This window comes from Trichomycterus rosablanca, chromosome 16 (genome assembly GCF_030014385.1).
Source record: "Trichomycterus rosablanca isolate fTriRos1 chromosome 16, fTriRos1.hap1, whole genome shotgun sequence".
NCBI classification, from domain to species: Eukaryota; Metazoa; Chordata; class Actinopteri; order Siluriformes; family Trichomycteridae; genus Trichomycterus; species Trichomycterus rosablanca.
Window position 1 is genome coordinate 28,299,778 of NC_086003.1, and position 22,028 is coordinate 28,321,805.

General features: G+C 42.1%; 1 protein-coding gene across 3 annotated transcripts; it reads right to left on the reverse strand.

The window, feature by feature from the left end:
• Positions 1 to 183: 183 nt before the first annotated feature.
• On the reverse strand, positions 184 to 21,796 carry lifrb (LIF receptor subunit alpha b). 3 transcript variants are annotated; one of them, XM_063011343.1, is made up of 18 exons: positions 21,710 to 21,796; positions 18,551 to 18,680; positions 16,309 to 16,481; positions 15,015 to 15,159; positions 13,610 to 13,855; positions 12,422 to 12,551; positions 9,653 to 9,780; positions 9,254 to 9,396; positions 8,136 to 8,289; positions 7,984 to 8,045; positions 7,661 to 7,877; positions 6,526 to 6,708; positions 5,838 to 5,936; positions 4,600 to 4,761; positions 3,006 to 3,128; positions 2,300 to 2,381; positions 1,450 to 1,513; positions 184 to 832 (listed from the first exon to the last, which is right to left on the reverse strand). In XM_063011343.1, the coding sequence occupies exons 2-18, from the start codon at positions 18,618 to 18,620 to the stop codon at positions 422 to 424; spliced, it is 2,592 nt and encodes an 863-aa protein (XP_062867413.1). In that variant the 5' UTR covers positions 18,621 to 18,680; positions 21,710 to 21,796; the 3' UTR covers positions 184 to 421. The 3 variants fall into 3 exon arrangements, with proteins under 3 accessions (XP_062867413.1, XP_062867414.1, XP_062867412.1); XM_063011344.1 differs by having other exon boundaries at positions 7,984 to 8,039; positions 16,309 to 16,484; XM_063011342.1 differs by having other exon boundaries at positions 16,309 to 16,484.
• Positions 21,797 to 22,028: the final 232 nt, after the last annotated feature.

Genomic DNA, 22,028 nt, shown 5'->3' on the forward strand with positions numbered 1-22,028 from the left:
ACAGTGAAGTTCTTAAACAAAGCCACAAGGAATGAGCTAAATCTTAAGTAAAAATAAAGCAATGATAACTAGAATTAAAAACACATTTGTTTCAAATTATAGATAACAAAGTTGGTAGAGAGAAATCAAGATTCAGATAATATTTCTAACTGTATTTATTATACAGTATATACATTTGCAACGTAATAAAAAATGTACAAAACAGCAGCTACAAAAAGTATACATGAAGGTAGTGTTTATACGTGTAGTATAAAAATAATTTACAGTCATTAATGCTAAACTTTACTGAGATACTTTAGAATGAACAATCAGACACAGATATTGTAAATCAGATCAGCATTTCGTCGGAATGTAGTGAAATGTATTGGTAATCCAGTTATCAGTGGTGTTCAGGTTTATTTCAGGAGTATCAAGTGGTGACTTAGATGTTCTGTTTTTGAGGCAGGTAACCTGGTACTAACACAACATTGTTATTAGCTGGAGGAGTTAGAGTCAAATCAGTCAGTGTAAGATTATATGTGGGGTCCTGAATCCCCAGACATGAAACCTCTGTGTAGGAAAAGTCAACAGTGATGGGCCCCAATGTTTCAGGCTTGTAGACCTCGTCATAGCCTTCAGGCAATGGTGGATCCTCAGATTTTGTACAGTAGATGGTCTGGGTTTCTTCACATTCTGTTGGTGGATGTTGGGATTTCGGATATTGGAGGAGCTGAGCTTCGTCATGTTCTCTCTGTAGATCTAGTATAACCTGTGGAGGTTCTGGATTGTTCTGCTTAACCACCTCAGTTTCTGCAAGTAACAGCTTATCGATTACCTGGCACTTAGAAAGCCCCTGCAAAAGAATAAAAATAATAAAAACAGGACGTGAGCTAAAATGCTAGATATGAGTCAAACACATTTTATATCATTGTATTTTTTAATGCATTTTCTCCCCATTTTCCTCCCAATTTAGCACACTCAATTTGTCTTCCGCTGATGAGGGATACCTGATTGCATCCGAGGAGAACATGTCACTGCCCACACGTGCACAGCCCTCCTCTTCTCGCCCCTGCATTCTGCACAGGCGTCTCTTCCGCCAATTAGGGTCCTTACACAGCGTATGAAGACCCACCCAACCACACATAGTCTGGTCGTCCCACCCTAACAGATACGGTGGCCAATTAGTATCTGCTGCAGGCACTGCCAATTATGCCCGCTAGATGGTGTCCAGCCGACCGGTGGCAACGCCGAGTTTAGAACCGAGAAGTTCAGAATCTTGGCGCTGGGGTGCTAGCGGAATATTCCACTGCGCCACCTGGGCATACCATAGTACTTTTAATAGAAAATAACAGTGAATTAACTGTGCACTGTTTTTTTATAAGGGTTTTTCATCCTCTTCTAGAACACTGATTCAGTAAGTCTAAAGCTGAAGGCAGAATAAACTGAAACAGAACAGCACTCAGTACTCACTTTTTTGAGCCACACTTCTGAAAAATGGGGTTTAGGAATATCAGGATACAGCACTGATTCCAAGCTGTAGGATTCATTAGAACACAGAGAGAGTTTTATTAAGCAGTCCATGTCTATGAAATACAAATACAGAGGTACCTTGTAACTCAACGTCCCCTAAACTCAAAATCTTTGAAACTCAACGCACTTCGTCGAGAAATTTGTACCCTTAAACTTGACGTTTCCCTTAAACTCAACGTGTGTGCGACTGTTGCTTTGCTCAGTACAGTAAAACAGCATGTAAACATGAGACGAATCTGCATTCGCGTGGAATAACCATCAAATTTACTTTGAAAGCTCCACATGTATCTGTGTTTATCTGGATTTTTCTCCTGTTTCACTTTTAAACTTGTGTTACAGCTCGAGCTTCTAAGAAATTGTAAGAATCAGCTTTACTGAGATAGTCTAAAACACTTATCATTAAAAAAAATAATGTGACTAAATGTATTAAAAGAACGACATAGAAACAGTAACCTTCCTTAATTATTACTGCTTATTTGTTCTCTCCACTAACTAAGAAGCATAAGAAAACAATAAAGACTGTTTTAACTGTTTTTAATTATATTTTAGTGTTTTTATATTATATTTTTGTTATTTTCAGTGTATAAGTGTAAAAAACAACCTCATTATTTTACATGAGCCTAAAATACATGCACTTTCACGGGACCATGAACGCATTAACAGGTTTCCCAAACATCCTTATGGGAAAAAATATCTTAAAACTCAACGTCTTTTAAACTCAATGCCACTCCCAGATCCAATTGTCGTTGAGTTTTAAGGTACCGCTGTAGATTAATAAAAAGCTGGGTACCATTTTCTCTTTCTGTAAACAAGTGCGAGAATGCAGGCGGTAAAAGCCATAACAGCCATGATGATTATAATAATCTGTTCAACTGCAAAAGACGAAACAAAAAACATATATAAACATGTACATTTGATTTTGCATACATTATTCAACAGGCATGTTAGCTTTATACACAAAGACTGATTTAGAGTTATATAGAGATATCTGTAGTGTACAAACATCTGTAACAAACTGTATTCACTGATTCCTTGCCCATGACTGAATGATTTAAACATTTCTGAATTAATTTGCTAACGATTATGATAATCCAGGGCATATGGAAGACCCTTACATGTAATATATACAGATACGCCTGTACGGTACAATAAAATCCTCTGTATATACAGTATTTTCCGTATATACTAGCTTTGAAGGCAGGGGTCAGTTATTGTACGGCCCCTTAAGGTTAAGAGCTTTGCTCAAGGGCCCAACAGTGGCTGCATGGCAAAGCCAGCATTCAAACCCACAACCTTCTAGTTGTTAACCCACAGCTCACCTTTAGGCTAGCACTGTCCCAGTGGTAAGTGTATGTTTTTTTTTTTTAAATATACTGTTTGTAACACACATATGTTGACTTTATTTACATATATGATAGACGTAGAAAGTTTCCATTATTTTGTCCACCCATCTCTATACTACATGTGGAATATATTACAATAAGTACAAGACATACTCTGTGGATCCATCGACAGTGTATTCTCAGCTCCTGGTCCCTCTCCAGCAGACGTGAAGGCCTTTACTGTAAATGTGTAGGTATCAGGGGGAAGATTAAATGTATATTGTCGAACGCTGGGGTCTAAATTAGAGAAACACAGTATCACAATTTTCAGCTTTAAACATGTGTAAGTATCAGTGGCGATTTCTCTAAGACTGCAAGGGAAGCTCAGCTTCCCCTAAAATGTCAAAAATTAAATGGTCAAATATGTACAGTTGTGTTAACATTTCATTGACTACAAATGCGTTAGAACACGTTCATCTCGAAGACGAGTTCGTTCAGAATCAGCTACTTATCACAAATCGACTGACTCGATTTTGTTAACTCCCGTAGCGTCAATGCATTTGCCCGTAGAAGCTGAGCGTCTCTTCACTTCTATGGGGCTGCATGGAATGGGTTTTTATCATTTTCATCGAAACTCGCCGGTCATTGGATAAATGCCACGATTTTGTCCCGCCCCCGGACGCTGAGCGTCTCTGGGGGTGAATGGAGCTGTGGGCGGGTCTGGACGCTGAGCTTCTGCAAGATGATTGGAGGATCAGTCGAAAGGCTGAATCCCGTTTTGATTGACAGCTATTTTGAGATCTACACCATCACTTAATCACTGGGAGCTTCAGTCCCATCGCGGATTTTGCGAGTGAAGTCGAAAGACAAACTGCAACCCATTTCTTGGTATTTGCTTGGTGAAATTACTTGACCATTTCCATTGTTCATTGTGTAAATAAAACACACTCATAGTATTTGTTTCAGTTTAACATAATTTCAACATTTCCTTGTTCGAGTTCAGGCCATTTTCTTAAAAAGGAACGGAGGGCAGAATTTATGTATAAATAAATTGACAAATTTTATGATGTAAGCCGACAATGAGCTTCCCCTCTCTGAAAGACCAACAGCCGCCACTGGTAAGTATATATATATATATATATATATATATATATATATATATATATATATATATATATATATATTAACAACAAAACAGAACAAATACATTATTTTATCCAAATTGACTTACAATTATGAGCATATACAATCCTACCAATTGAGGGTTATGGGTCTTACTCAGGAGCCCAACAGAAATAGGCAAATATAGGGCTTGAACCAGCGACCTTTAGATTACTAGTCCAGTACCTTAACCACTGAGCTACCACTAACATATCATGTTAAAATCGGCATGCTTCAGTGATTTATATAACCACATGAGCTCAGGAATATTTGATATAAGTCAGAAATCAGTGCACACTAGTCTGTCATGCCTGCAGACCAGATCTGCTTTCTATTGAAAATAAGTAGATCAGTATAACAAAGCCAATTACAACAAAGCCCCTTCTTCAGTCCTGAAATGTTTCTTAAGTGTTGTTAAAAGGAAGGTGATATAACACAGTGTTAAACATAAGTTAAACATGATCACATGATCCTGTCCCAACTGTTTTTGAATGTTGTGGCCATCACTTTTGGAATTAGCATGTATTTACCAATGCAGTTTTAATCTAAAAGCATTTCACACTGTCCCAAATGTTCAGGAATTAAGATTTGTAGGACTTAAACTCACCTTGTAAAACAACATAGGTTTTATTTCCATTGACGGTACTGTAAGAGACATTATAACCCTTAATAAAGCCTCTGTGCTGTTCTTTAGAAACATCATCCCAGGAAAGTAAAATATCTGAGCCATGCTGCTCGACTCTTAGATTCTGAACTTCTCCTGATGAAACTGAAAAGCAGAATAAAAAACGATTAAACACAAGCACGTACTTAATAAATTATTGTACTGTATATATAAAAAAAGTAATTGTTGGATCTTTCAGCAGGATTAACAACTCAAAACATGCATCCATATCCACTGAAAAATGGTTATATGAGTGCAGAGTGACGTTTTGGCTGTGAATAACCTAGTCTTCTGACCTAAACCTCATCAAGATCTTAAGAGATTCAGGATTTAGTCACATTTATTGCATTTTCCCGTCCAATCAAACATTGAGGAAGATGATTCAGTGCTGTTTTATTGAAAATAGTAGGATAATTGAGACCTGGTCTTATTATTTAATAAGAATGATTACTTTGTTAGATTGTGCTAATTAACCACTAGGGTGTTTTTTTTACCCGTTTCCACCAACTGTACCAATAATTCTTGACTCTGGCTGTCATTACTTAAATAAATAAATTAATGACATTATTAAATTAAGGGAGTGCTTAATGCTTTTACTAGAGTTTTTATGTGAAAAAGCAGGTTTAAATTCGGGCGGCATGGTCACCTCAAAGCAAGAAGGTCCTGGGTGTGGAGTTGTGCATGTTCTCCTTGTGTCAGTGTGGGTTTCCTCGGTATGTTCCGATTTCCAAAGACGTACAGTCAGATTAATTGGAGCTACTAAAAATAGCCCTACATGTGTGTGTGTTTGCCCTGTGACCTGTCCAGGGTGTTTCCTGCCTTTCGACCAATGACTCAGATCCACTGTGACCCTGACCAGGATAAAGCGGTGGTAAAACAGACACTGAATGAATGAATGCTCAAATTCCTTCAGGTCCCATCCAGGTTTTGGTGCATAAATGTTGGGACTGGTGCTCTAAACAACAAGACTTCATATAGCCATTGGGAGGGCACATATCAGTGCACCGTAAGTGCCGGTCCTAAGCCCGGATAAATAGGAGGGTTCATTTAGGAAGGGCACCCGGTGTAAAAACGTGTCAAAAGTGCCAAATCAAGTATGCAGATGAATCTGAATAATCTGCTGTGGCGACCAATAATGGGAGCAGAAGAAGAAGGGAACAACTGAAATGCTGAGTGCTTACCTTGCTCTTCCACATAGCCTTCGCTCCTTTGTAGTAGCTGTGGGACTCCAGAAGTGCAGGCATAGACCGAGAGAGTGTACCTCACCCCCTTCTCAAAATCTGTGGTCAGAAAACAAAAAATAGATCCAATAAAGTCAATTTATTTACACAAACCCTGTAGGACCAAACATCGGTGCTCAGACATACAAATGCTGTCATCTTTTGACTTAATGGGCACAAATTCCCTTAGACATACTTCAAAGCCATTTTGTGAGAAGCCTCTCAAAAGATTGACTGTTGTTACAGCTGAAAAGATCACATAGAGGGTCAGTCTATTTTAATAACATTTGTATTTGAACTGGGATGTCCAGCAAGATCATGGTCAGGTGTCCAAATACTTTTAGCCATGTAGTGTATAACATCCTCTACTCTTCTGGGATGGCTTTCCACAAGATTTTGGAGTGTGCCTGTGAGAATTATGGCCCAGTAAGTAAAAAAACATTTCTAATGTCAGGCACTGATGTTAGACTAGAAGGCCTGTCTTGCAATCTATGTCCAGTTCATCCCAAAGGTGTTTGATAGGGTTGGGGTCAGAACTCTAGAACTCACAACAAAGTTGTGATGCATATAACTGGCCTGTTAGCAGTGGGTGTCCATATACCTTTGGTGCATATGTATAATGCATACATGCTCTCGTGTTGTAACTGACCTGAGTAAATAGTGGCTTTGGAGACTTCAGAAGGAAACTGTTTCCATTGTATTGCACACGGTTCCGCTCTGTAGGTGGGGTACCAGTCCACAACGTATCCGCAGCTGGAAACGGGGTTCAGTTCCCAGACCAAATCAAAACCTCCGTTACGAGCTGTGACGGCACTGATGTTAACAGCAGCATCTGTGAATAAAGGGTTAATAGTAAGTAAAATTACCAGCAACAACCAACAGGGCTGAACTAAGAAAGGCCAAGTTTAAATTGAAAAGCATGTGTGATCATCTCAAATACTCAACAAATAAGAATTAATGCACGTGTGTGCTGGTGTAACGTATGTAAATAATGAAAAAATGTTCACATAGTGTAATGGGCCCAGCTGCCTTGGAGATAAGCTTGGGGTTCACGGTTACAGAATCATGTCCTTCTGCCCTGCCGTTCATGGTCAGTAAAGGAAGCATGGAGGCACAGATAGTTAGTTGCTGAACATTAACGCTCCAGGTGGGAGTGTTTCTTGTATTTGTATTTATCACGGTTTCATCCTCAAAGAGGTGCTGGCTTCTCTGTTAGCAACCTTACCTCTTATGCCTTTGCAGAAAGCCACCCTGGAAAAAAGACGTCCCCAGAGGCGGCATAACGGCCCGTTCTGGAGCGAGCACTACGTCTGGATCCACGCTGACCCTGGGTTACGCCAGTTGGTGGATCGCTGTGTTGATCTTGCATTAATATCCTCGGTTTGTTCTGGGTTTCCTGTCTTTACTCATTTTCCGAGAACTTGGTTGTTACAGGCGCTCGACATATTGCGACAGCCAGTTTTCATTTCTGCTCTTTCCCTTTTCTATTCAACTTCTCTGTTGTGGCTGTGGATGTTTTTGTGTCTCTCATTTGTTACTTTGCTTGTTTCTGTTATTTTGACCACCTCTTTTATTAGTTTGTGGTGTTTTAGCAACAGTATCGTTCTACTTTAGTAAAGTGTCCTGCATATTGGGTGCATTATATTAATAATATTAAACAGAACTGAAAACGCATCTATGTTTAGCACCTTCAGTTTGTAACCTGTTGGTGCATCTGTTTAATTTCTGCACAGAAAGTTCTGACCGGTTTAGTTTCAAAGAAAATTCATACAGATTCAGTTCACCTGACTGCAGGTTGGAGACGTCGAGGCTGGATGGAGGAGAGACACCGACGGAGTTCCTGGCTGATACGGAGATAACGCGATGCTGTTCCGCACTCGCTGGATCGATTTCGTGGCAGAGTTTATCTGAAGATTTGTTGATGGGCTCTTGCTTCTTGGAACTTCCCCAAACCAGCTCATAACCAGTAATAACCCCATGACTCTGATTTGCGTTTAGCCTCTGCAAAGGTTAGAGAGAGAGAGAGCAAAAATAAAACATTTAATTCTGATAGTCTGATAGATATACTGTATTAGATCTCAGACAGCTTTACAATAACAGAGCTTACTTTCCACACGACGTATGTCTGTCCACCCATGACCTGCACCCACAGGTCTACGGCTTCTGAAACTGAGCGGAAACAAAACTCTTAGGACTTAAAAATGGACAAGAATTTTTTTGGACTGATCAGGACACATGGCGAGTGTTACGTGCGCTCACCGTCTTCTGAGGTGGAGAAACCGGCGGCGTCGCTCCAGTCTCCCCATTTATAAAAATGTTCCCGAGAGGCACAACGTACTCGAGCTGTGTACTTGGTGAACGGGTGGAGATCTCTCAGCACCGCTGACTGCAGTCCAACGCCGTTAAAGGTTCCCTACAGAAAAAACACACAATCATTTTGTAGACACTACAGGCCAAAAGTATATGGACATCCATCCTAATTAATAAGTTATCGTATCCTCCTGCTTCTGATTTTGTTTAACTGGATGGCCTCCTACCTGGAATGGCGCTCCTACCCGGTGTCACTCTCTCAACTGGTGTTCCACAGGGCTCCGTACTTGGCCCACTTCTATTCACTATCTACACCCGCTCTCTTGGTAAGGTCATAGCTTCTCTTACCACTCCTATGCAGATGATATTCAGCTCATTCTGTCATTTCCTCCTTCAGACACACAAGTCTCAGCTCGCATCTCACAATGGATGTCAGCTCATCATCTAAAACTCAATCCCAGCAAGACAGAGCTGTTACATATCCCTGGAGATCAATCCCCAACCCAAAACCTGGCCATCTCTCTTGATGACTCCCATATCAGACCATCTGATAATGTATGAAACTTTGATGTTGTTCCTCCATTACAACATCAGGAAGATTCGTCCATTTCTCTCTATGGAGGTACTTACTAAAGCTCTTGTTTATTTCTTGCATAAAAATACTTTGGTTCTAACAGGGTTTCTGCAGATTTGTATCCTTGGACTGTTGTCTTAGAAGAAAGGCTTTCACAGAGAGTGAAGGCTGGTGTAGCCACAAGAAAACGGCCATCAAACGATTTGCACATGGTCAGACGTCCAAATACTTTTGGTCACTTGATTCCTATTAACCTTTTTATGCTGGTTTGGGTCACAGCAGGTCCGGTTCCACCGGAAAAAAAATACAAAGCTTCATCCAATCCTCTACCGCCACTGTGTAGACGTCCGGCCAGGCAATAACTCCACTGATCTCAGCAGTCGTGGGCTAGCATTATAGACCGCTTCGCCACCCCAACACCCTGCAATGGTCCTTTAATATAATTTTTTTAATCTAAATTATTGCTTCAATGAGTATAATAGATTTAACTTACGTTAATGATGCGTTCGTTAAGCTCCACTTGGCAGATCATCGACAAGAACCTGGAGTTTATTTTTCCGTCCCACTTCCACTGAAGCGTGGCGTTCCTGGCGCTTATCAAAACCGTGTGGGCATCCGCTGGTGCTCTTAACCGTACTGCAGAAAGATGCTGAGAGTTAGTCTTCACAATACAAGTATTTAGCCTCCACCAGACAGCAAGAGTCGCTGTTGGACCCCATCCTGCCTTCGCTTCCTCTGAATATTGTGTCTGTCAAGCCCTGAGACTCGAAATTAAGACTCAGGACTCAGTCTGCTGTGCCATCCGAGAGCCTGTTCATGCATTTTTGTGTGTATCCTGGCCAGACCCTCCACAGGAAGTGACATTCAGTGCATTCAGTAATTGTATACCTACCCCTGTGCTTGGGATCGGCTCTGTCAAATATTATCATTTTTCCAAGAATATTTTCAGCACTTAAGGTCCAGTTCATCACACCGTCGTCGATACTGTCGTCCAGGATGCATCGGTCGTTTGGACAGTCCCTAAACAGCGCAAATCAAGAGGGGTCAGATCGGATACTGTGGTGATAAAAAAACAGTGACCAGTCTAGAACCAACAAATAAAAATGCACCCTATCGTTTTTCAGAATCATTTATAATAATTAGTGTTTTTGTAGTGTACGGGTCAACTTCATGGCCAAAAGTATGTGGACAACCGATTCCAAACCAAGGGCCTTTAATATAGAGCCACCCCCCATTTTCTGGTTTTTTTAGATTGATTGATTGATTACTTTATTGATGGATATCGATTTATCCAAAGCGACTTAGTTATGACAAAACACAATTCAAACAATTGTGGGTTAAGAGCCTTGCTCAGAGGCCCAACAGTGGCAACTTGGCAGTTGTGAGGCTTGAACCGGCAACCTTTTGATTACTAGTCCAGTACCTTGACCACTGAGCTACATGGTTAAAAGTGTTCGGACACCTCACCATGAGCTTGCTGGACGTCCTATTTAAAAAACAAATTGTAATAAAATATACTGACCGCTATGTGCTCATCTATAAAGGCTTCCCACAAGACTTTAAAGTACACTGATCAACCATAACATTATGACCACCTCCTTGTTTCTACACTCACTGTCCATTTTATCAGCTCCACTTCCCATATAGAAGCACTTTGTAGTTCTACAATTACTGACTGTAGTCCATCTGTTTCTCTGCGTGCTTTGTTAGCCCTGTTCTTCAATGGTCAGGACCACCACAGAGCAGGTATTATTTAGGTGGTGGATCATTCTCAGCACTGCAGTGACACTGACATGGTGGTGGTGTGTTAGTGTGTGTTGTGCTGGTATGAGTGGATCAGACTCAGCAGCACTGCTGGAGTTATTAAACACCTCACTGTCAGTGATGGACTGAGAATAGTCCACCAACCAAAAATATCCAGCCAACAGCGCCCCGTGGGCAGCGTCCTGTGACCACTGATGAAGGTCTAGAAGATGACCGACTCAAACAGCAGCAATAGATGAGCGATCGTCTCTGACTTTACATCTACAAGGTGGACCGACTAGGTAGGAGTGTCTAACAGAGTGGACAGTGAGTGGACACGGTATATAAAAACTCCAGCAGCGCTGCTGTGTCTTATCCACTCATACCAGCACAACACACACTAACACACCACCACCATGTCAGTGTCACTGCAGTGCTGAGAATCATCCACCACCTAAATAATACCTGCTCTGTGGAGGTCCTGACTAGGGTTGGCGGTATGACGGTATTACGGTATACCGCGGTATTTAAAAATGTTGAAAAAATATGAAGCGGCAAATTTCTGCTTAAGGTCCACCTTGACAACAGAGACTTTAAGACCTGCGCGCATCCACAATAAGGGAGGGGCGGGAGTTGTAGGTGGTTGGAGCTCATTGATTGGTTGTGGAGGAGCTCACTGTTTGAGGCGATAACACAAAAGCTAGGGAGTTCTCTACATGGGGTGTGTTCAAACACTTAGTGAGCTGCCTTGCTCCCTTACTGCCTACATAGGCAGCTGCCTCAGTAGAGAGGATTCTAATAAGTCAATGACTTATTATAAGGCAGGTTATTCGAATGCGCTACTTAGACAGCGATTCCATCGAGTTTTGCTTGCTAAGCTAACAGTTAGTATCTTGCCATTCAAAACCATGGGATGGGGGGGCACAACGCGCTGGCATGTCAATATAATATCTCTGTGTACCGAATACGGTCACATTCACTGACAAGCCCGAACTTGCAAAAAAAACACACTTGTGCAAGTTTATACAGTATAATATTATCTCTGTGTGTGTGTGTGTGTGTTTGTGTCGCGCTCACTCTTCGCGATACTCGGATTTCGGATTTGAATTCCGACAATAAACAGCTTTTATTATGACTGATTAATTCCCCGTACTGATGTGAAGAATGGGTGTATCACAGCCAATAAGAACGACGCAAAAATTAAAAGAACATCGGATCGCTCGCGAACGACCCATTACTAACAGAGAGACGTCCGCACCCCCCCCCCTCCCCGGTAATACCGTATACCGCTGTATTTTATGAAGACGGTATGACGGTATGAAAATCGGCAATATCGCCTAACCCTAGTCCTGACCATTGAAGAACAGGCTGAAAGCAGGTTAAAAAAGTATGTAAAGAAACAGATGGACTACAGTCAGTAATTGTAGAACTACAAAGGGCTTCTATATGGTATGTGGAGCTGATAAAATGGACTGTAATCGGTGTATGCCTGTATAAATTAGTGCCCATTCAGTCAAAACATCACAGCATTTGTTCCAGTTCATTCCAGAGCTGTTTAGTGGGACCGAGGTCGGGGCTGTGTGCAGGACACTGGAGTTACTTTACACCGAGCTATTCTTAATGTCTTTATAGAGTCGTGCTGGATCAGGAAAGAGCCTTCCCTAAACTGTCTCTATATCATTGATTTATTACACTCAGTATCAGTTGTCAGGTTGAAACACATGAAATCAACAATTAGAAGTGGTGTCCCAATACTTTTGTGCACATAGTTTATGTGAGCTTTAAAGAGAATGCAGTTAGTAGGAGGTACCAGGCTAAAAGTCAGACACAACGTGGGCAGCATCACCTCTGTACAGCTTCCTCAAACTGCCCAGTTCTGAATTATGCCCGACTCTGCAAATCGTTTGATGCTTCTTACCTTCCATTAATAGAATATTTAACTTCTTTTATTTCCTCTGCGATGCCGGTCGGTCGTCTGACTCTCCAGTGACACTCGACAGACCGAAAATCTCGAGTCTCACATGTGAGGTTGGTGACATCTGGAGCATCTGCAACACAAATATTTATTTAAGTGTCACGTTTACGTTTTTACTCCGCCGTGCTGCAGGAATTCACTGCATAACAATTCAATACGTATCGTGTTCTGATAACAAGAGTGCAAATTAATTAAAAAGGTCCCTGTCGCCTGCTCCCATTAGAACAGGGTTTTTTTATTTACATTTACACCTCCTGGTTTCTACACTCACTGTCCATTTTATCAGCTCCACTTACCATATAGAAGAACTTTGTAGTTCTACAATTACTGACTGTAGTCCATCTGTTTATCTACATGCTTTGTTAACCTGCTTTCACCCTGTTCTTCAATGGTCAGGACCCCCACAGGACCACCACAGAGCAGGTATTATTACGGTGGTGGATCATTCTCAGCACTGCAGTGACACTGACATGGTGGTGGTGTGTTGGTGTGTGTTGTGCTGCTATGAGTGGATCAGACACAGCAGCACTGCTGGAGTTTTTAAACACCGTGTCCACTCACTGTCCACTCTATTAGACACTCCTACCTAGTCGGTCCACCTTGTAGATGTAAAGTCAGAGACGATCGCTCATCTATTGCTGCTGTTTGAGTCGATCATCATCTAGACCTTCATCAGTGGTCACAGGACACTGCCCACGGGGCGCTGTTGGCTGGATATTTTTGGTTGGTGGACTATTCTCAGTCCAGCAGTGACAGTGAGGTGTTTATTAACTCCAGCAGCTCTGCTGTATCTGATCCACTCATACCAGCACAACACACACTAACACACCACCACCATGTCAGTGTCACTGCAGTGCTGAGAATGATCCACCACCTAAATAATACCTGCTCTGTGGTGGTCCTGTGGGGGTCCTGACCATTGAAGAACAGCATGAAAGCAAGCTAACAAAGTATGTAGAGAAACAGATGGACTACAGTCAGTAATTGTAGAACTACAAAGTCGATTCTAATGTTATGGCTGATCGGTGTATGTGTTGACTCAGTAGTACATTTTGATCATATAGTGCACTTTAAAATATGACAACTTTCCACTAAAAAGCATCTTAACATCAGTCACATTTTTATACTCACAGCCGGTGAAGAACGTGGCGCCTGTTTGATCGCAGATTATATCAAATCCGTACTCCGGAGACGGCTCATGATATCGGACGGGCCTCGTAACGTACGTCTGGTTGCTGATCTTGATTGTAAAAATTGATGAAGTGAAGTTCTGGACCCGCTCTGGCTTTAAGATACAGCAGAACACGATTCCTTCAGTAGCCAGAGCCATGTGATTTTGAGGATAAATCTGATTTTCTGTGACATTTCTGTCACTTCCTGTAGAGAAAAAAAACTATTAGATGAATGTAAATTAAGGCAACACTATTAGCAGGAGCACTCGGTTGGCGCAGCGGTAAATGTTACTGGCTGGCTTTGCATCTACGTATAGACGTGATTGGCTATTTTTTTGGATGGGTGGGTGGCCGAGGCCCACAATGGGTTTTCGGGAAGCCGGAATGGGCCTGTTCTGTTCTGTCCTGTTTTTTTCTGGCTTAACTGCCATGTAACCGGATGTGGTTTCCTGCCTGCTGTCCAGCTCAAGGTCTGACAGGGTGTACGGTCTGAGATGTTTTTATTAGCTTTCCTTCCTGCCCGAACCAGTCTGGCAGGTCTCCTCTGACCTCTCACAGAACAGCTCCAGCTTACTGATTTCTTGGGGGGATTTTTGATGGAAACATTCCTGGAATCTCTTGACCCATTGTACAAACATGGCTAATCTTCAGCGCCTTGTTTAGGGACCCAACTGTGGCTGCATGGCAGAGCTGGGATTCTGACTCACAACCTTTAGACCAGCCAGAAGCTCTACCCACTGGTGCAGTAAAACGTCATCAAAGTGTAAATATGAGCTGAATCTGCATTGTGTGGAATAACCATCAGATCCAGTGTTACAGCTCCACGTGTATCTGTGTTTATCCACTAATGAAATTCCTCACTCGCTGTTTTACTACAATAAGTCACGTTAAGTTTTGTGCACCACCATCACACTTCATAGGAAATAACGGCACAGCAGCGCAAAAGTGATTTTGCGCCCGGTAGTGAACGGAATATTCACGGTATTCCAAGATCAAGCATCTCCACGATTAAGAAGCATAAGGAAACAATAAAAAAGTAAAGCTAAAGTGCAGCTTTTATTGTATTTACCTGTTTTTAATTGTATTTCAGTGTGTTTATATTATATTTGTGTTATTTTCAGTGTATAAGTGTCAAAAACAACCTCATTATTTTACATGAGCCTAAAATATATGCAGCTCCACGACACCATGGACGCATCAACAGGTTTCCCAAACATCCTTATAATTAAAAATACCCTGAAACTCGACGTCTTTTAAACTTGACGCCACTCCCAGAACCGACTGACGTTGAGTTACAAGGTATCGCTGTATACATAAGGGTGAGGAGGAAACAGAAATAAATGAATGTGTAAATAAATACACACCATCGAGACGGTACAGATCCGACCAGGCTCCGGTGAGAGCGCCGTCTCTGAGGCGCAGTCGGACCGAATGGGACGTACACTGGAGAGGTATGGGTGAAGTCCAGTTCCACTGATACAGGTTCGTCTCGAACACTTCTATCGTCTCCTAATACAGACGTCACACACAGAAACCAGCATGTCACATTTATTTAGCTTTATTTCTATCATGTAAAATATCTGATTACCACAGACAATCATTTCAACATGTTTGTACAGAGTGAGAAAAGAGCAGACACAATCATCTAGAACCTCTTTTTATTTTACTGGGGGTCTAACAGCATGGTGAGGGCGTGGTGAGTCCGGGGGACCTGGGTTCTGTGTGTGAGAGGATCTGCATGTTCTCCCTGTGCACTGTGGGATTGATTAGGCAGAGTATGATGATAATATAGACTGGCATGAATTACTGAACAAGGTAAAGTTTGATGAGAAAACGCCCAGTTGTTGGCATGTAACTGTGGCACAAGCTGAATAAATAAATCACTTCGGGTTGGCCTGTCATTAATCACCTCAGCTTCGCCCCACCATGTCATTGATTAGCTCTTTGTTGATCAAGAAACGCCCCCATGTCCCCCCAATCTTGTTTGTGTGTAGGAGCCCGGCTGTTCGGCTGATAGCAGAACTTGGATTCAAACTTGATAGCTTGAGATCTTATAAATCAGGGCAACTGTAGCCTACTGGTTAAGGTACTGGACTAGTAATCGAAAGGTCATTGGTTCAAGACCGACCACTACCAGGCTGCCACTGTTGGCCCTCAAATGCGTAGGCTGTATACTGTCACAGTACTGTAAGTCGCTTTGAATAAAAGCGTCTGCTAAATGCAGAAAATGTAAATAAATGTTTATTAACTACACCACAAGTGTCAAACTCAAGGTCCGCTGGCCAAATCCGGCCCGCCACGTCATTTTATGTGGCCCGCGAGAGCTTAAAAGACGTATGATCGTCTTAAAATACACCGTACAATCCTACATAAACTGCATCTCCCACAATGCATGCCGATTTTGTGACCTGTAAAGTGACCACATTCCGCCACTAGATGTCAGTGTTTCTACATCAGTGTTTAACTGAGGTGGTTTTCCAACAAGTGATGCTGAGAAATATTTACAAATAATCCCAACATAATGCTGATGTGGCCCTTGGTGAAAATGAGTTTGACACCCCTGAACTACACCGAACCACACGCAACTCTTTTCTCGGCACAGCAAACATGTTAAAATGATCGTCTGTAGTGATCGATCGTATACAAACGAGCACTTACGTTGTGAACCAGTCTCATCTGCTCGGTGTGAAAGATCTGCACGTCGTGCGTGACCTTCTGTGGTCCGTCGCTGTCGGTGGAACCGTCTCTCCATTCAACACGCATCGTCCAGGAGCCGAGATCGTCGCTGTCTTCTGTGTATACACGCAGGATCTCTGGCACAGCAAGTCGCTCTGCTGTAAAACATGATTCCATTAATAATATAAATATTTTCATTCTATTTATTAAGAATTTCAAAACCAAACTCTATCACTTTTCTACATCGTCGCCTTCCGATGCATTTTTCCAGCGGCGTACCAACTTTTTAACGCCGTCAGCAAAATGTTTTTGGTTGAGCTCGTAGCCACTGATGCAGCGCTGCTAACATCATCATCACATGAAAATCTTCTTCCCCTTAAAACTTCTTTGAGTGTCCAAAAAGGTGGAAATCAGATGGAGCAAAATTCAGACTATAAGTGTCTCTCAGTCTCTCAGACACGACCGATCAATTACTTCTCCTCCCTCCTACCCTGGCGCCTGGTATGGACCAACAGAAGAGCTGTTTCCGCTCAAACTGCAGATCATTTTAATCTGGGTGGTGAGGTGAATGTGTCACGACACACACCGCATCAAACCCAAGTGCCCCATGCTAACCCCTGTCCACTTTCGAAAGCCCCTACAATGGGCACGCGGGCGTCAGATGTGAATATTGAACAATGGATGAATATCCAACATTTTATTATGCTAACCCACGACCACTGAAACTCGAACCCGGCCGGGCTGGATGCTCATCAGACACAGCTTCCCACGGGTATAATATCCTTCCCTACTGTCTGGTCAAGACGCCAACCTGAGGGGAGGAGGAATACGGAGAGCGTAGTGTGGCTGTCTGTACGTGCTGAGGCTCTCTGTCGTGGCGGAGTCTGTTTGGTTCATTCTATGATTTCCCAGAATACATCTCAGAAATGTTTAGAGAATATAAACCCAGTAGATCTCTTAGATCCATGGACTCAGGTCAGCTAGTCGAGCCCAGAGTTTAAACTAAACATGGTGAAGCAGCATTTAGCCGTTGGGCTGCATAGAACTGGGACAGACTGCCAGGAGATATTAGATGTTCCTCAAATGTAGAAATCTTTAAATCCAGGTTAAAAACTTTTCTTTTTTCTTGTGCCTATGATTGAGCATGAAATTTTTGCTATTACCCTCATTTTACCATATTTCTTTTAGTTTTTAGGTATATTTTACAATATTTTCTTTAAATTTTTCGTGTTCTTAATTTTTATCTCTCTTGTTTGAACTTCATGTTGTCTTAATTGTAACTAAATGTTTACAGGAAGTCTTTCTGAGGATCTAGATCTCAGGAATGTTTTACTGCTTTTAATTTTTCCTTATGTAAAGCACTTTGAATTGCCACTGTGTATGAAAGGTGCTATACAAATAAACTTGCCTTGCCTTGCCTATGATTTGCACAAGGGTAGTTTGGGGGTTGCACAACTTTGTTCCTTGAATCTATTCCATTTCCTCGGCTGCTCCCGTTAGGGGTCGCCGGCGGATCGTGATGTGCATTATTGATTTGGCACAGTTTTTACGCCTCCCTATTTATCCGGGCTTGGGACCTATAGGACAATTCAGTGTCTCCAATTAGCCTGGCTGCATGTTTTTGGACTGTGGGAGGAAACCAGAGCACCCAGAGAAATCCCACGCAGACACAGGGAGAACATGCAAACTCCACACAGAAAGGACCTGGACCGTCCCACCTGGGGATCGAACCCAGGACCTTCTTGCTGTGAGGCAACAGTGATACCGACTAAGCCACCGTGCCGCCCAACTTTGTTCCTTGAATAATATAATAAAATAATGACGTACAAAATGTGTCACATTATGTTTCAGTTATTAATGTGAAATAACAGAGGTGATCGAATTATTTGGACACCTGACCATAAACTTGTCGGATTTGTCGGTTTCTATGGCTGGGCACTGTTGTTGGTCAAGAAAGCACCAGTTGATGTTCCAGTTCATTCCCAAGCTGTTGAGACGCTGTTTCTTTAAACAGTCGTGCTGGAACAGGATAGGGCCTTCCCTAAACTGTTGCCGCAAATATGTAAGCACATCATTTCCTTGATATAACTGATTTATTACACCTGTTAGTAACTGTTGTGGCTAAAACTCCTAAATTGAAAAGTTAGAAGGGGCGTCCCAGTACTTTTGTCCATACAGTGTGTAGTGCAGGTATTTAATCATGAAAATAAAGCTCCTGACTCACCACGCTGCTGTCCTGGCACCACCAGCATTGACAGCACCAAACCCAAAAGCCAGACGTACACGAGTGCCATGACCGGGAGCCTCAGACGGGTGACTCGCCCGCGGCTGAACAGCTCATGAGTAATGATGATCTGCATAAACACAACGAGGTTAATAACACAGCGAGTTCACCCACCCCACCAGTCACACTTTCCCACAGTCTGAGGGATCTCGGTTTCCTGCTGGAGTTCAACCTGGGTTGCCAGGTTTATCTTTCCTACACCTACACTATACACTATATGGCCAAAAGTATTTGGACACTTGACCGTGAGCTTGTTGGACATCCCACATATGTGATCATCTGTGATAGTATTTTGTCTAAGCAACTGAGGTTTAAAACAGTAGCAACCTGGCAGTGGTGGGGCTTGAACCAGCAACCTTTTGATTATTAGTCCAGTATCTTAACTGCTAAGCTACATACTATTACCCAAATATTTAAACCCTACTGTATACACATTGCCATGGTGCCACCAACCTTAGCATTTACATTTCACATTTACATTTTGGCATTTAGCAGATGCTTTTATGCAGTTCTGTGACAGTATACACTTTAAGCAGTTAAGGGTTAAGGGCCTTGCTGAAGGGCCCAGCAGTGGCAACCTGGCAGAGGTGGGGCTTGAACCGGCACCCTTCTGGTTACCTTAACCACTATGCTACAGCTGCCCTTTTCAGCTGGAATGACATCCACTCTTCTAAGAAGGCTTCTCACAAGACGTTGAAGTACGTCTGTGGGAATTTGTGCCCATTCAGTCAAAAGATGACAGTATTTGTATGGCTGGGCTCTGATGTTGGTCAAGCAGGCCACTGTAGTTTCTTTAAACTTTCAGTGAAGGTGTCTGTCTGGCCCATGCTGCCATCCCACCAAGTGTCCTCTTGTCTTGTTTGAAAACCAAAATATGGTCACCCTATCTTAAGGCTCGTAGGACAGTCATAGGAGTCTTAGGACCTACATACATACTGATGACATGCTGATACCAGAGAAGAAATCTCTGATCATCAGGGTCTGATTAATCTGGAGTACCAAAAATCAGAACAGTAAACAGTGAAGCAGTGCTCCACCCCTACTCTCCTCTCAGTTAGAAAAAGCTAAATAAATCCTTTTGTCCACACTCGCCTTACGACATCTTTCAAAAAACTGACTAGAACCGGATAATCAACCTTGTTTCTTATCTTCTTAAGATCTCTTCATGTGGTTTAAGCTTAAATGCTGACAGGATCTGGCAACCCACGCTGCTTTCATGCACACAACTACAAGCAAACCGCATGTGCAAACCAACAGGACACGAAAATGTTATCAGTAGGAGCAATCGTAAATAAATTAGTGACGACTAAACACAAGGTGTTTTTGTTTTTCCACACGGCTTCATCCTGGTCAGGGTCACGGTGGTATTTTTAGTTTTAGATACAGCAGGTCGAGCTCAGTTCCAAATCCCTCCTTCCTGCCTTATTAATCCCTCAACATCTGGTTATGATATTACAAATCATTATATGACCCACAATACTAAAAGTTTAATACTAAAGTGATACTGAATTAATATGAACAATTATAGCAGCAGCTATATTACACCAGCGCACCACCTCTGAAATGCTATCGGCCATCCAGGCGTCCACACAGATATGACTGGGAATGACTGAAGCCCTGTGATGGACTGGTGCCCTTTCAGGGTGTTCCTGCCTCTCACCCAGTATTTGCTGGTGGAATCGGACCCACCACGACCCTGACCAATATAAAGAGGTGGATGAAAGTCTACAGAAACTGTTTATACAGTAATATTAGAAGTTACACTTCTCCATTTGAGTAATTGAGGTATTTACTACATTTTGATGTATTACTGTACCTGTACTGTAGTACAGAAGAAGTAAGAAGTACACATGGTTAGGTAAGTCCTACATTCATTAACTCATTATCTGCTTTACCAGAAGTTTATCCTGGTCAGGGTCGTGGTAGATCTGATTCATAGTGCAAAAGGTAGGTAGGAAACACCTCAGACAGGTCACCAGTCCATCACAGAACGCACACACACACACACACTGGTCATTCCAATTAACCTGACTTAATGTTACACAGACTTGTTGGAGGAAAACGGAGCACCAGGAGGAAACCCACATGGACGTAAAGAGAACATGCAACCAACACAGAGAAAGGACCCTGACCGCCTTGAAGGAATCAAACACAGGTCCTTCTTGCTGTGGGGTTTTGTTTGTTTATTAGGATTTTAACGTCATGTTTTACACTTTGGTTACATTCATGACAGGAACGATAGTTACTCATTACACAAGATTCATCAGTTCATAAGGTTATATCGAACACAGTCATGGACAATTTTGTATCTCCAATTCCCCTCACTTGCACGTCTTTGGACTGTGGGAGGAAACCGGAGCACCCCGAGGAAACCCACACGGACGCAGGGAGAACATGTAAACACCACAGAGAAAGGACCCTGACCGTCCGGCCAAGGAATCGAACACAGGCCCTTCTTGCTGCCCACAACTACTGCAGGTGTACAGGTGTAATCCAGGTGTAGTAAGTAGTAATGCGTTTTATTCAGTTGTTCGCTTCATGCACTTTTTAGACGCTCCCTTAAAACGCTTTTGCGCAATTGAGTTAATTATGAATAAACAGAGGACTTTTTAACATATATATTCAATTAGGATTTGTTCTTTGTTAACTGTAGAGCAAGTTCAGGCTGTTTTATTCACTTTTGGGTGTTTATTGACCGAAAACGAGAGGAAGGAAAGAAGTTTCGTTTATAAGGCGAATGTCTACAAGCATAAAACTTCACCTCAGCAATACAGAATACTGTACAGTAAATACAGAATTATAAAGAAATAAACAGAATTCAGCTAGAATTCATGGCTGTTTATTTAATAATGAATTCTGAGGTGATTTTTAATTATTTCCTCTTTTATCAGACCTTTAAAATTAAGCTGTTAAGAAGTGAAAAGTTCCATTGGGCGGTGGAAGGTCCGGCTGTTTTAGGGTCCACAAATACTGTATATTAAAAGCTTTAATGTTACTCCATAAAAAAAATTCCAACCTCACAGTAACTTAAACATGATTTACAGGCTTGATATGACCAATAAAACATACATTTAGGTTAAATTAAAACCGCTTCCTTACCTCTCTGAACGCTGCTGCTGTTCCTCTTCAGCCAGATTCTCACCGACACTCAATTCTGATCATGATGGAAACAGAAAGTACCAGGAGATGATGAGGAGGAAATGTGTCGGGCTGATCAGAACTCAATCAAGTGTGAACGGAGGAGAAATGTAGTGGGAGGAGAATAGAAATGTCTCCAGAGCAAACTGGGAGTGACACAGAGGAGGAGGTTCGTACTGGAATCTGGAGGCGTTTTTCCTTAGAAACACTCACAAAACCTACAGACGTGTTTATGTAACTCACACACAGTGTGTGTGTGTGTGTGTGTGTGTGTGTGGGT